The sequence below is a fragment of the Ahaetulla prasina genome, chromosome 4, assembly GCF_028640845.1.
Source record: "Ahaetulla prasina isolate Xishuangbanna chromosome 4, ASM2864084v1, whole genome shotgun sequence".
NCBI classification, from domain to species: Eukaryota; Metazoa; Chordata; class Lepidosauria; order Squamata; family Colubridae; genus Ahaetulla; species Ahaetulla prasina.
In genome coordinates, this window is record NC_080542.1 from 36764240 (window position 1) to 36780566 (window position 16327).

At 37.8% G+C, this 16327-nt stretch overlaps 1 protein-coding gene across 3 annotated transcripts in view; it reads right to left on the reverse strand.

Annotated features, from left to right (window-relative positions):
- IGF2BP1 (insulin like growth factor 2 mRNA binding protein 1) overlaps window positions 1-16327 on the reverse strand; it is an 87476-nt gene that overhangs the window by 16265 nt on the left and 54884 nt on the right. For 2 of the 3 annotated variants that reach the window (XM_058181623.1, XM_058181625.1), the window contains 9 exons: window positions 14689-14970; window positions 11702-11836; window positions 10621-10743; window positions 9890-10025; window positions 8317-8439; window positions 7216-7332; window positions 6818-6892; window positions 5259-5390; window positions 3657-3770 (listed from right to left, as the gene is read on the reverse strand). In XM_058181623.1, the coding sequence (XP_058037606.1) occupies window positions 3657-3770; window positions 5259-5390; window positions 6818-6892; window positions 7216-7332; window positions 8317-8439; window positions 9890-10025; window positions 10621-10743; window positions 11702-11836; window positions 14689-14970 (1237 nt within the window). The remainder of the gene's footprint in view (window positions 1-3656; window positions 3771-5258; window positions 5391-6817; window positions 6893-7215; window positions 7333-8316; window positions 8440-9889; window positions 10026-10620; window positions 10744-11701; window positions 11837-14688; window positions 14971-16327) is intronic. The other variant, XM_058181624.1, reaches the window with a different exon arrangement.

Sequence of the window (16327 nt, forward strand, 5' to 3'; positions counted from 1 at the left end):
GGGATACGACAACTCCCCGACCTCCGGACCTTTCGACGCGAGCTAAAGACATTTTTGTTTCATCACGCAGGGCTGGCTTAATTTAGTTTTAATAGGGGTTTTATTAGAGTTTTAGTTTTTCTGGGCCTAATTAAAATTAGTCTTTTAAAAATGTTTTTAATTTTTGTGATTTTTGTTTTTATCAGGCTGTAAACCGCCCTGAGTCCTTCGGGAGAAGGATGATATATAAATCTAATTAATTAATTAATTAATTAATAATTCAGGTAGTTACAAGTTTCTCTTTGTTTCTTATCATAATTATAAGCAGTTATAAACCCAATGCTCCCCAATTAGTGTTTTTCAAACTTTGCAACTTTATTGCTGATTTGAAACCCCTTATGCAACCCTTTTTTGCATAAAACAGAAAAAACTAATTTAGGATTTATAGTTTTGAGGCTTAGAAACAATGTATTATAGAAACAAGATAGTTATGTAATAACCATTGTGTAAGAGGTAAATTAATGACTGCTTAAAACTGCTGTAAGATAAGTTGTTTATTGGTAACTTTGTTCTTTTCTATATTTCTTTTAGTTTTTTTCCTTTCTTTCATTTTTAGTTTCCTTTTATTTTTTTTCATTTCTTTTCTTTTGTTTACTTTAGTTTGTGTTCCTTTTTATCTTTCTTTTTAAAAAATTTAAGTGTATTTGTGCATGTATGTCTGTGCGAGGGAGGGAGAGAAAGACAGAGAGACTATTTACTACTACCATATTTTTGTTTGGAATAAACTGTTACTGGAGTTCCCTTCTTTAACCTAAATAGAAGAAAATGCATACTATTCTTATGCATAAGGCTGTGAAGGGGCTGGGGGTGGGTGGGGGATGAGAAATGGGTGCAGGGAGCATGCCATTAGAAAAGTATGGATAAAAATAAGTGCTCTGCCTTGCTACCCCATCACTTTCTTTTGAATTACTAGGAAGGTCTTCTCTCTTACTTTGAGACACTGTTGGTCAATGCCAAATTAGGTTGGAAGAAGAGGAGACTAGCCTCATTTACATCTGTGAGATTTGGTGGCAGCAGCGGGAGATCTAACCCAGCTCTGCCCCATCAGGTATTTGGCACGGCAGCAGCTCAGTTCAGAAAGACAAAAGGGAGGAGGAACTCATCTATCAGAATTTTGTCTCATCCAGGAATCTCAAAACTGATTTTGGATCAGAGACAAAAAGCAAGGATTTCACTAATGAATCACCTGCTCTGCTGTTTAACATTTTCCTTGCCTCAGCTAGTGAAGACAATCTCTTAAAATCACTTAAGGGATTTTATCAAAATCCCTGCAGTGGCTATTCACTCAAATGCATCTCAGCTATTGGATAATCTCAGAACACCGATAGATCCAAAACATAGTACAGAACTTAATCTCAATCCAGTTTAGAGGAGAAACCAGAATGGAAGCGATTCAGTCATTAATGCTTTAAGAATCCACCTTTCTTGCGGATGGGCCTTAAGACAGATGGATTCTCTTAAGAAAATCCACCTCTCTCGTGAGATTTAATTATCTAAGATTATTTATTTATTTATTTATTTATTTAATTTTTATACCGCCCTTCTCCCGAAGGACTCAGGGCGGTGTACAGGCAAAAATAAAACAGATAATACAATATACAATTTAAAATGCAGATTAAAAAACTTATTTTAAAATTAGCCTGATAGGTTAAAATATACTAGACTAAAAAACCCATTTAAAATTAATTAATAAAAATTTAAAATTAATAAAATTCAGTTCAAGCCAGCCCCGCGCGAATGAAAAGATGTGTCTTCAGTTCGCGACGGAATGTCCGAAGGTCAGGTATTTGGCGTAAACCTGGTTAAATTATGAGATTTAATCATCAATGGTCAAGTCCCTTCAAGTCCCCTTGAAAAGGCAAAGAAGTTATTCAGTTGGTCTACCCTCAGAAACAATGGAGCCAGAAATATTCTCAAATGTTTAGGAAGATTTTCCAGAAGCAATGGCATATAATCATGTTCAGGTGGAACAATGAAATAAGAAAGGAAACCAAATCATCTCTGGTTACACAAAGACTGGAATATCCTTAGTTTACCGCTTAACTTTGAGCAATGAACTGAATGGAGTTCAATTATGAAGTTATTCATAATAGTACAAAGGTCCTCATCAATTACTGCATCTTTTTTGAACTGTCTAAAAGGGCTTTCTATGATGGTGGACTGAGTACTCTGGGCCAGTCCTCAGAAGTTCAGTAACTATTTGCAATGGACGGTTAACAAGTAAAATTGCTTGCTCAGCATTAGACATCACAATTTCTACAAGATCTGTTGAATTTAGAGACTACAATTGGGCTAGTATTTGCGAGATCAGATGTACCAGTGGCAAAAAGGTTCTATTTCTAATTCCTACTGATGAGCTAACTGCAGCTCTACTTGAGTTAAGGTAGCCTAGTTGCAGTGTTCTATGTCTTACTAGTCTCATAACTGGATTACTATATTGCACGCTATGTGAAATTACTTTTAAAGATGGTTCACAAACCTGCAAATAATCAATAACCAGGCTGGTTAAATGGGACTATATAATACAAATCCTGAAATGCTTCATCGGTTGCCCAGAAACCATCAATACTAATATAACTAATATGTAAAAGTCTGTCCACTCCCATTCCACGCAATTTAAGCACTGAAATTATTAAACAGTTCCTACTAGGATCACTTGATGAGACAGTAGCTGGGAATTGGGTTTTCTCAGTTGCAGTATCTCAATTATTGAACTTTTTCTTATGGGAATACAGCTGCCCCACTCCCAACTCCTTCTTTTAAATAGTAACTGAAAAATCTGTGTATTTGTCTAAGCACTTGGAAAAAAACAGCACTTTTAATGACTAGAGTTTCTGATATATTACCTATTTTATTGTTTTTTTCAAAATTAACTTAGGGGCCGGAATAGCTCAGGCTGTAAGGAGCCTGTTATTAGAACACAATAGCCTGCAATTACCGCAGGTTCAAGCCCGGCCCAAGGTTGACTCAGCCTTCCATCCTTTATAAGGTAGGTAAAATGAGGACCCAGATTGTTGGGGGGGCAATAAGTTGACTTTGTAAATATACAAATAGAATGAGACTATTGCCTTATACACTGTAAGCCGCCCTGAGTCTTCAGAGAAGGGCGGGATATAAATGTAAAAAAAACCCTAACAACTTTGTTTTCATTTGTGTATTTATAGTTTTTAAGAATTGTTGGTTTACTTAATTTTATTTAATATAGATTTTATTGCTCTTTTCTCAACCATGCTGGGCTCATCCAAATTAATGTTAGCGGCTTAGCAAAAAGGCAGCTGGGGGTCTCTGCTTTTTAAAATCACTTGGGGGACAGCCAAGTGAACATGGTGGTGCTGCAATAACATCTTCAAAGACATGGTGTGAGATTTGGGGGCATTTTTGATATTATCTGCCCAGTAAAGTTGATACAATAAACTATCTGAAGCTTAAGAGATCTAGTCACTATTTATTTTTGAAATGCAATGTAATATTGAAGGACCAAGGAATGCTGATCTCCTGCCAAAAAGGGGCTGAGAAAATGAATGCCACAACAAGCTGCCTGCTCTTGCCTAACATCAACTCTGATGCTAGACAAACCCATGTTAGCATAGTACACAGTGATCTGTATTAGCTTCTACCTGGCTAGCATAGAAATGTCCGATGATTTTGACAATGACTTGCTCATTCTCATCAGGGGTTTGATCCCGGGGAACAACTACCTCAGCTGCTGTCAGGTTCTGAAGTTCATTGACCTAGAGACAAAAAGTAAAATAATTTGACAGCATTTAAAATAGCAATAGCAATAGACTTATATACCACTTCACAGTGCTTTACAGCCCTCTCTAAGCAGTTTACAGAGTCAGCCTATGGTACGCAACAATCTGGGTCCTCATTTGACCCACCTTGGAAGGAAGGAAGGAAGACTGAGTCAACCTTGAGCCTGGTGAGATCTGAACTGCCAAATTGCAGTCAGCAGAAGTCGCCTGCAGTACTGCATTCTAACCACTGCACCACCGTGCTTCAAAGTGCTAATTACTCTACACTGACAAGAACCAACAGCTTTGCAAATACCCTATTCTGTGGTCATGCCCCACTCTATTAAGACACACAATTCCAGCTTGCTCATAATCAGATATGCAGAAACTTAAAAAGAATTAAGTCAGCATTTTGAAATTATGCCATTATCGTCAGTGTTCTTACTTTTATACACCTTAAAACTTGGGCTCACACTTTGTTTTTTTTTTAAAGAAGTAAAGCTTAATAAATAAGGCACACTTGGCTAAGCTAGTGCAATACTTCAAGTTAAAACCAGCGAAGTATGCACAATTTAATGCCAACCATGAAGTCAGCCTTAAAAGTTTATACTGTAAATCTAGAAGACTAATTTTATATGGGACTATATATTTGAAAAGTAGTTTAGGTGTAATCGGAATTTATAAATAACATAATTAAGATTTCAAACTATGAGCTGTCTTTCTTATGACCGTAGAGCAAGACAAACAGCATTTTGCTTGTTAAAAAGTACAAACAGTAAGCAAACTAGGACCATAATAGAGCTTGGAATTTCTATCCTAAATCCTGATGGTCATATGTTGAGACACACATGTGACCAGACCCAGCTTTACAACTTTGGCAGTGGTGATTAAGCAAATGCTGTGGTTATAAAGTGAACAGGTGATTGTTTAACAAATGAATGTATACCTATGACTATTTCTTGCAAGAAGCCAGCCAAAAAAGCTGGAGACCAGTGAAAGTCATAAATTGTGGCCACATGCTATGGAATGCTGCAACTGGTCATAAAGATGAGTTGCTTGCCAAGTGCCTGAAATGTGGCTATGTGGCCACAGGGGAGTGAGCACAATCAATGAAACTCTGAAACTGGGTCATAAAGTAGCTTTGGGACAGTCCCATCATAACTTAAAAAGGTAGATGGTAGATCTCCCTCCACTCTGATTTCAGATCTTGGTTTCTGACTGCTTTCACACTGCTGTGCATCAAAAGCTAATTTAAACGATACAGGGAACCGCAATATAGCCTGATGTTAATGTTTAAATCTCCTCAGAATCAAATTGCAGGTACCAATTTGAAGTTGGTAAATTTTAACTGTGCTTCAGTTATCAGGCATTTGGGAGAAAGATTATTTAATACCCCATCTTGGGCCATAGGTGAAGCAACCCATTCTCAGGGCTTCCCTACCCCATCCCAAAACGACTCTTTCCACAGCCCAATCCTGCACTCACTGTTTTGCCTCCTTTGCCAATGACTCTTCCTGCTGCTGAGGCAGGGACTCGGATGTGCGTCTCAAGTTTCACTTCTTCTTTAGGCCCAAAAAAGTTCTCCTCTTTCAGCTTTCCATAAATTCGTCCTTGAGCCTGAAAGAAATCAAACCACCAAAGAGCAATTAAATAGGTGGTTCATTTCCTCTAAAATTACAACATATTTTAGCTTTATCTAATACTGGAAGAGCGGTATTACCATATTTTTCAGAGTATAAAGACACACTCCCCCCCCCCACACACACAAAAGAAGCTGAAAATTTGGGTGCGTCTTATACTCTGAATGTAGCTTTTTCGAAGATTTTTTTTTTTTTTTAGCCCTAATGAGGCAATAGCGAGTCAAGCGCTCCCTCCTCAGCGGTGCTTTGCAAGCTTTTTTTCAGCCCTAATGAGGCACTGAGTGAAACTTTGCCTGCCTTTCTCATTGCTGCTCCCTCTCAGCTGTGCTTTAGAAGTTGTTTTTTATCCCCAAGCAGGGGATAAAAAGCACGCTTGCTCAAAATCAGCAAACTAATGTGCTGGAGCTGACCAGACTAAGGACGCTAACCAGATGAATACCTGGTAAGCAGATTCTTCCCCCCCCCCCAATTTTCCTCCCCAAAAGCTAAGCTGTGTCTTATACTCCAGTGCGTCTTATACTCCGAAAAATACGGTAATTTATACCTTGACATAAATACATACCAAACTAGCTCATCCTTCTTATTGTTTGTTCTCTAAACCTACATTGTAAACCAATATCTATGGGTGCCTTCAAGTCATTGTTGACTCTTAGTAACTAATCCGTGCAGTTTTCTTGCCAAGATTTTTGGAAGTGATATGACTTTGCCTCCGTCTTCCTAGGGATGAGAGAGACTGGTCCAGCTGGCATCATCTAGTCCCATATAACAAGAATACTGTTCACATTCTAGACTGATACATTAACCACTAAACCAGACTTCCTCTCTAGGAATGGTAATAGTGATGTTTAAATAATAAACATAATTAAATGGGGTAGCAGAACACAAAGTTAGGAGCTGTGCACGAACGCAATATACTTAAAACTAGTATTTTCTGATTTCTGTCATGTTAAACATTAACATCTGGCAGTAACTTTTAAAAGGATTCTGAGGATTGCACAGAGTCCTGGAGTAGCAGGATATCAGTCTGGTTTCTATACAGGTACTCCTTGTTTAGTGATCACCACTGGGACTGGCAACTTCATCGTTCAGCAAAGTGGTTAATAATTGAAACGGCAATTGTGATTACAATATTACTTATAATCTGCAAAGATTATAAATTCAAAGAATGGTCACAAAGTTAACTCTTTCATCACAGTCATAACCGCAAACAGCTACTAAATGAGGCAGTTGCTAAACAAGGACCACCTGCAGAACTTTGGGTATGGCTTTGTTTTTGTTATGATTTCTTTCTATTATGCTTTCATTCTGGAAGCCATGCTAAAGAATGACATTTTAGAAAGAAAGAAAGAAACACATTTCCATAACTGTAACTTCCTCTCTATATAATTCACAGAAGAAATAAACCTTAAATTGGGCTTCTGGTGGTCCAGTGATTATCACCATACGCACTTTGGAATCTGGAGTCTCTGGAGGAGCAATCTAAAGAAGACAAAAAGCGGCAATGAAATGAAATACTAATCTGTCTAACAACAATGTCCAAGCTGAGCAGGGAAGATTGATTTAGTCGTGAAAGTAAGAATTATGATTCATTTTTTTAAAAAAACCAATGGTTTTCCAGATTTTCTTACGGACAGGTTAAAAATGCATTATTAATTTCACCAATGCAGTCATAGAGACACTATTAGGAAGTTTCTGCCTTGTTTTCAAAAACCAATACAGCTGTAGCTATTGCATAAAAAGTTTCACAGCAATCACTAAGTAGCAAAGATTAAAACACTGAAGCAACAGAAAGGTATAGGCACCTTGATTGAGGCACTTGCGAATCTGGAGAGCTGTTTGATGTGCTGGCCCTTCTTGCCAATGATTGCACCTACAGCCTGGGCAGGGATGAAAACATGTACGGTCTCTTGCTCAGGAGGCTGCCAAGGGAGTAATTTTATGAATACCAATCAATGTCAGAGAAACTGGACATTCTCAACTGACAGTCTGATAGGCTAAAAACAAATTTCTACTGCTATCCGTTATGGGCTGAAGTGCAATGCTACCTTTATAAGTTTAGTGCAATTTTAGTGAACTCAGTGTGAAAGAAAGCAATGATGATGATAAATGCAGATGGGAGAAATGATATGTGAATTTGTCTAGAGATAAAATAGGATTGAAGTATATTTTATATACTTCATAATATAGTTATAATAACAGGAAGCAACAAATTAGGAGGGGTTGTTATGAAAGCTCAGTCAAACCATCTCTTTACCATGTTCATGCTCAGAAGCAAATATATAAACCTCACTAAAATGAATGTATTGTATTGAGGAGCCCTTGTATCGCAGTGGTTAAAGTGCAGTATTGTAAGCCAACTCTGCCTACAGCCTTAGGTTCGGTCCTGAAGAGGCTAAAGGTTGCCTACCATCCTTCTAAGATTGGTAAAACAAGGACCCAGATCTAGAGCCAATATGCAATTAGTGCCTATACTGTAAACTGCTCAGAGAACGCTGAAAAGTGCTATGGGGCAGTATAAACATCTGAACGCTACTGCTATTGTACATGCTTTTCTGATACACTACTGACATTACAAGAATCAGTGAAACACTCAGGTGGAACACCTGACCCCCCCCCTTTAAAATCTTTTCCATTTTGCAACTGTCCAATCTTGTATCCAGGCATGACATTCCATATGAAATAAAATACAAACCTCAAAAGAAAAAAAGATTCTCAACATTAAGAAACACCCCTATCTAAGGATGCATTATATGCATTTTGCTGGACGCAACCAAGTTTAGTGGGAATCAAATGTGCAGCTTACAAACATTCCACTGAGATAAACTGTCTCTTTTTTGTATAGGTTAAGTGACGGACAATTCTATACTACGAGTCGCTTATATTGAAACAGAGCTCAACATTACCAAAAAAGAATTATATGGAGCTGCTCCAGAAACACTACTTGGAGGCGGCGGCACTGCATTGGAAGAGGCAGGAAAGAGACCAACAGCAGCTAGGTTGAGACCAGGTATCAAGTGTGACTGTAACTAAAATAAAAACAGAGAAATCAAGACAAAGGAAAGGGGAAAGGGATGTTTATTATTATTTTTTTCATTAAAACAGAGTTACCTGGGACTCAACTAATAACTCTGAAATGCTTACAGCCAAATATCACCTTGTTTTTTTTAAAACAAACATATTTAGTATTATGCTTGAGAGCTCTTGCTTTGAAGTGATGCTTCTATTTTTATACGTCATTCTCAAGATGGTCCATAATTCCTTTAGAATTTGCTTTAAAAAGTTTGAGTCTGCTTTATTATTAATTTAATAAATTAAATTAATTTATTTATGAAACTGTTATGGCCACCATTTTAACAATTAAAATAGAACACCTATGAATAGGCAGCCTAGACTAAAACAAGTAGAATAAATAAAAAAATCTGACAGCCCACCACCCCCGAAATGCAGAGAAAACACATTAAAGTAAATCCTAGGCCTGGAAACAGTCAGGTCTTAAAGGAGGGAGGACGCTGTTCTGGAAGGTGGGGGCCATGACACAGGGGCACACCTCCTTGTTTCACAAGATGGCATCATTTAATTAAAGAGATCTGCAGCAGGTCCTCCCTGCTCAAATTTACAGGTGGACAGAAAAAACTGAAGGGAAGTGGTTTCTCATATAACCAGGCCCTGTGCCAAGAAAGACTAGGTTGTTATTCTCTGCTATATATCTTCCCATTACTTTATACAGGTAGTCTCAATTTACAACCAATTGTTTAGCAATCTTTCAAAGCTTCACAGCACTGAAAAAAGTTAAATGTAACCAGTCCTCGTGAATACAACCATTGGAGCATCCCCATGGTCCCATGATCAAAATCCAGGCAATTGGCATGTATTTGAAATGGCTCAGAGTCCTGTGATCTATTTATTTACTATGGGAAATCAGATTCGTTGAATGACCATATAATTCACTTAATAACTGCAGTGCTTACCTAATTGTGGCAAAAAAGATCATAAAAGTGGCCCAACTTACTCAACAACCAGCAGAAATTCTGGTTGTGGTTGTAAGTTGAGGACTATTCTGAAGCCTCTTTTGTCTGTGAACCTTTCCAGTCGGAAAATGTTCTATATTTCTTCATGATTTCTTCTCGGAAATTTAAGACTCGGAAGCCAGGGAGTCTACAGAGCCAGGTGAGGTGAGTGTACAATGAAAGGGATAGAATTTGCACATTTTGCCAGTTACGTGCATCTTCCACCAATAATTTCACCAAAATTTTCTCCTACTCGGATTAGATTCAGTTCCACTACATTCTTTATTCCTGATTTCAATGAAGGAGATCATCTCAAAGCATATGATGTTAATGATGGTAGGCTCTTTTGATGCAATATATCTTCCCATTACTTTTATACAGTACAGACAGCCTAACTTGTGGCAAATATGGCACAATAAACAGACTTGAATCTTAAAGAATGAACCAAAATAGGTACAAACACACTTACACTCATGGCTGCTACATCATTCTCATACGCCTCCCTCACTTTCTTCATAATTTCTTGCTCTGCTCTGCAGCAATTCTCGATGGAGCCTTTCACAGTGATAGTCCTTTCAGGATTGTATAATGTCAAATCCTGAAGGCTGAGTGGGAACATCAAAACAAAAAAGTGGTTCTGTCAAAAACCCTTGCCTGACGAATCTTTCAGACTCCACTTCTGCATTCAGTTCAACCAGTTTATTAAAGAAAGTGCCCCAAGAATCTTTTTTGTCATGTAATTCTAGCAATATTCATTTAAAAGTTGGTAGCACTGTTACATACTCTGGCATTATTTTCCAAGACAAGGAAAGACATGGCTCACAGGATTGAGATTGTTGGGCAATCTTTTTGATATATAACGGCTGGGAGACAAAATCCCACAATTTGTTCCTCCGAAATACTTAGAAGTATCCTACCCAATTCTTTTTCAGCCTTTTGCCTTCTACATCAATTGGTAATGGATTCAGGGGCCAAGGCATCCATTCAGAAGTACCTTAGCCTCTTATTTTTGCAGAAGTAGACAACGACTTGTCCAAAAAACAAAAAAGAAAAACCCTGGCAAATGGGGCTGAGGGCTGAATAGGATTGTTATTATATGCACATAAACATAGATTGTTTGTATGTTCTCCATCAAAACAGGAAAACTCAAAAAGTTCGTAACTGCATTAAAAATAAAGGGGGAAAGAACAAAAGACTTACGAGGAGATGGTGATCTTTGTCTCTGTGTCCTGTTCCACTTTCTTCAGGTTGCGGCCCTCCTTGCCAATCAGTCGTCCTACAAAGTTGTTGTGGGCTAGGATTTTCAGAGGTACTTCATCAGCACTGGGGTATGAAAAATAAATTAAGTGAATTCAAACTCAAGTGTCAAATTATTTGCTGGGCATGCAGAAAAGTCCCCCACTTCAATCACCTGCCTTTCCAATAAAGAGATAAAGATTATCTAAAACAATGGAGAATCATGGCCAGGCAGTTGGTATCAATAAAAATGGACCAGATGTGTCTACAGGCAGTAGGCAACTGCCTTGCACAGCAACTGTTTGCAGTTACGACAGTGATGAAAAAGTAACTTTGCAACCAATGCCTGCATTTATGATCTTCACAAACCTATAAAATAAAGTTGAAGTAATATCATAAGCGTAGTGATGGTTTCGTTTAGTGGCTGTTTCACATAACAACCAAGTTGCTAGTCCCAACTATCGTTACAAAGTGAGGACCACCTGTATCACCTAAGAAACCTGTTTTGGCCTCCAATCTTATTCCTCAGTTTATTGTATTGAAAGCAATGGGACCTTCCAGCTATTCCAAGATCAGAATGCAGCCGGACTTGTGTTTTTGGAGCAGTTATTGCTTGATCACAAGAAGAAACGAGTTCTACAAAGCAAAAGGAACTTCAATTTCTCAAAGCAGCTTACCAATATACTATCATCGCTCTATTTACATTTAAGTAAACTTTTGTATCATTCTTAATTTGCATAGTTTCTTCAGAGTTTCAAAGTTAGGGAACAAAAACTGCAAGATGTATGCAGGTATTATCTTAAAGGAGCAAATATATCTACTGAGTTACTTCTCATAGACAGTATCCATGAAATCCATCTGACTTGTGAAAGAAAAGAACCTGGTAGCAAGTAGTCAGAAGCAAAACGAACTGGCTACAGAACCTTCCATTTTCTTGGCCTTTCATTGGAAAAGATCTCATGCAATAATGCTAGAAAAATAATAATTCTGGGTAGCCTTTCTAAAAAGCCCTGCCAAACTTGGCACTAACAATGGCCTATCTTACGTCTTGGTGTCTTTTGCCTCTTTCTGCATGATTTCCAAGATCATCTTGCAAGCAGCAGAACAGCCTTCTGGAGTTGAATGGATGCTTATTGCTTTCTCAGCCGCCCCTGCATTTTCCTTCCGATGTACATCAATTCTACAGTGAATTCAAAGAAAAGCAAGAAATCACTCAATTTGAACACCTGAATATTGGTATATATCCAAGGAATCAGAAAGTGATTAAAAGCTCATAAGATCGTTCAAAACCTTGGATTCCTTATCTTTACTAAATATCTCAAACGCCTCATTTCTCATTTATTCCCAATTTGGGTGCATATGTATTTTAATTATATTCACTTCCTCTAGATAGCCCAATATATACAGGCCACTGAGTAATCTACAAAATAACGGAAGCATCTTATTAGAAAGATAAAACAGTATACAACAAAAGTAAAAGACAGCAATCACCATTATTATAGTTATTATAATATTATAACAATAGTAAAATTGATGAAAATCAAGGTAATAGAATTTGAAAATGCCAAATTTTGGGATAGAAATATAAATGTAGGTGCTAGGAGAATATATACTAGATCCATAATGGCAAACCTGCGGCATGTGTGCCACAGGTGGCACACATAGCCATATTGGTGGGCACGCAAGCTCAGCTCTGGCATGCATGTGTGCGCCGGCCAGCTGATTTTCAGGCCTTCTGGGCCCACCAGCAGTAAAAAAACAGTCTGTTTCCGGCCTCTGGAGGGGGGAGGCCGTTTTGGTCCTCCAAAGGCTCCTAGAAAGTCTCTGGAGCTTGGGGAGAGGAAAAAACGGGCCTTCCAGTCCCACTGGAAGTCGGCAAATGGGCCGATTTTGGCCTCCAGAGGGGTGTGGAAGGCTGTTTTCACACACCCCCAGCTCCTAGGAAGGGTCTGAAGCCAGGGGAGAGCAAAAAACGGGCCTACAGGGCCTATAGTGCCAAAAGCAGGGGCGAGTGCGGTGGTGGCGGTGTTACGTGAGAATGTGGGGGGGCAGGACACATAGAATTATGGGTCTGGGCACGCACGCGACCCAACCCTGCTCTCCCCACTTTTGGCACGTAATGACAAAAACGTTTGCCATCACTGCACTAGATGGACATTATGAAACTCATAAAGTCTCAGTTAGAGTGAGACTTTTTTGGCATAGTGGCCATCTTTGGGTGCAGTGCTAACAACATGAAGAATATTGAGGCTTATAAACTCCAGTTTAGCAGAATAGCTATGGCAACATTGTAACCTCCCTTATAGATAATTGTAAACTAATTATCTATAGTTTATTATATCATCCTAATCCTATACTGTGTACAACAGCCTTTAAAAAAGAAGATTCATAGTTTATGGTTTCAAGGCATCTAATTTGAAAGAACCATAATAAAGATTAATCACAATAAGCTGCACTGATCTGAATTATCTTGAATTCTACTTTAACCTACATATCCACTATGAAGCAAACTTTAGCAGCAGAAATGCTGAAACTCCAATAACTCCCAATTCATTCTCATAGCGAAGACAATAAGGAACAAAACAATACTTGAAAGCAGAGTAATAGAAAACAACTTTCCACTTAATGTCCTGCAGATCAATTGCAAACTATAAAACCAGAATTGGAGGACAGAGTAATACTGGATTTTGAATTTTGGATTATGGCTCTGTAATCCTTGAAATTTTTGTTGAATTATGGTCACTATGCAACCTCAGCAATATTACAGGGTTAGTGTGGGAAGGGGAAAAGGGAAGTGACAGCAATATACATTCCTTGAAAGAAGAGCAGGGCAAATACGAATTTTTCTGTTTAAGGATAATGTTCAGATTCAGATTCTTGCTTATTTATATCCACGCTGGGTTGTTCAGGATGAATTTGTTTTCTGTTTGTTTCCTAGCCACTTTCCTGTAATTTTAATTAGTGTTTTGCATTAGCTCCAATGCACTGGTACAGGGGTCTCCAACCTCCAGTCCATGGACTGGCACTGGGCCGCAGCAAGCCAGAAACCAGGCTGTGCATACAAGCGAAGCCCCATCTGCGGGATGCAGGCAGCATGGAAACCACGCCCCTTCTGGTCCATGGAAAAACTTCTCTCCACAGAACCAGTTCCTGGTGCTCAAAAGGTTGGGGGCCAGTGAACTAATGCATACTCAATAAATGTAGAGACAGACTACATCAGGAGTCCTCAGCCTTGGCAACTTTAAGACTCATGGACTTCAACTCCCAGAATTCCTCAGCCAGCTTTTTTAGTTTTGCTGGCTGAGGAATTATGGAAGTTGAAGTCCACAAGTCTTAAAGTTGCCAAGTTTGGAGACCCCTGGACTAGATGACATTCTCAAAAATTTAAACTACAAAAGGCAATGTATAAAGCTATGTTTTGCATGAATTAAAAAAGAATGGAAACTTATAGTGAAAAATATTGAAATAAAACTAAATTTCACTTATTTTCTTTTTCTTTTCTTTTCAAAGTAGTTAATGAAATTTGACTTACTATTTCTTATTTTTCTGTTCTTATTCTGCTTATTCAAAAGGAAATAGCATGCTTGGTATATATGTTCTATATTTTACTGCCTTTGTGGAGATATTTCTTTCAGTCTTTATTTATCTATTTTACTTTAATGACCCCTTTTTATAGCCAGAGATGTATATATAATTATAAAAAAATAAATGGCAACTTAAATATTCAATGTGATTCTTTCATCTTAGCCTCATCTTGACCCTGGGAAGGATTTTGTTTTGTTTTGTTTTCTGAAGGTTTTTTGCTTTCCTTTTTAGTTGCCAATTTTAAGCAATGAAACAATTAGAAAACCCATTTCAATCCAAATTTCAAACTGACCCTGGGCTGATCCTCATAAATTAGATGCCAAGAATAGATGGAGCATAAGCCAAAATGTAATTTTCTGGGTTGGATTTGCTTTATGCCCTGAATGGAATTTAGCAACATGTGAAAAAGAAACAGCTAAAATGCTTGCTAACAAAACAACGCCTTACTTGGACTGTGTCTGTTTAGTTATGTTGCGGATGGTGGCACCTTCTTTACCAATAATGGCTCCCACATACTGGGTAGGAACAAGAAGCCGAAGGGGGATATCTACTGGTTGCTGTTTCACTGGAGCTCCTGAAGCCACAGGAGAACCTTGTCGTGGGGCGCCCCGTGTTCCAAAACCACCTCGACGTCCATTCTCTGCACCCTGCACAATCTGTTCATCAGGTATATATGAGACCTTCAGTGCATGGTTTTCCAGTTGATGTCCATTAAGTTTCATGATAGCTCTGGAGAAGAAAAAGAGAGATAAAATGGATGGAGAACTAATCTGTGAGAGGGCAGGTTAGTTATGGTAGCTAGGAAGGACTTTTAAAGGCGTCATCAGCTTGCATTAGCAATTTTATTATTAAATATCTTAGTTGCATCTTATATATCAGTCCTAAAGCCTTTAGGAATACAACACTCATGTAGAATAAAAAACACCATCTATCCCAAAATGGTCTCAGCAATCTAGTAGCCATGCCAAAGTTTGCAAAAGGAGTCAAAGAATCTTTAGAAAAAAATATCCTAAAAGGATTTTTTCACCATTCTCACTGAATAAAACATGAGTTCATATATAAAAAAATGGAAGCTTGCAAAATTTAGCGATTTCTCTTATTTGAACAGCTATGGGCATTTTGCTGCCAACCTTGGATATACATTATGGGGAAAATTAGTTTAAACTTACATTAAAATCAATCATACACAAAAGAAGGATAAAGAAAAGCCAACAAAGCTACTTTAAAATCATAGTATAGTAAGTGAACTAAAGGCCTTTTCTAAACTGATAAACTGAAAACCACATTCCCATCTCACAACCAATGCAATCTTTTTTTCCTTGTCTGCTCTTTTATTTTGTCAAAGGAAAAGGAAAATGTAACACATGGAAAATTCTTTTAGTTGACTCTTAATTCAAAGTAGGGAAATCCTTCTATTATTAATTTAGTTCACTAGTAATTCAAAGTAGGGAAATCCTTCTATTATTATTGTTACTGTTACTATTACTACTATTATTATATTTCATTGTACAATCAATCAAATGCTTGGTTGGATTGGGCATTTTTATCCATATATTGAGTCTTTTCCACGGATCTGGGATAGAACATTGTTTGATGGTGGTAAAGATATTGTCACAGGATATAAGCTGTTCTAAGTAAAGCTGCCTTTTGCAATTAACTGATAATGGTTTTGTCAATGCCAATGGTGTTCAAGTGGTTTAGATGTTTTGGGATTGCACTCAGACAGGCACCTCTCACTACTGGCACTATCTTTGCTTTCTTTTGCCAGATTTCTAGTTGCAGGTCTTGGGTATTTTGTGATTTTCTCCAATTCTTTTTTTTCTATTCTACTGATCCACATATTACATATTATTTCTACATCATCTATGTCTGGGTGATTAAATGATTCCTATATAGCAGCAATTTTAAGGTTTCTTCACACACTTTTTCTGTTAATTCTTAATAGGTCACATTCCTTTAAATTTATATGACTAACACATTTGGAAAATTAAAAATCGTGCAGGATACCAAAGGGAACAAAATGTCTTTTTCCAGGTGGACCTAAACTAGGAAGGAACACTCTGGAAATCTTTTTCTCTGCCATGTC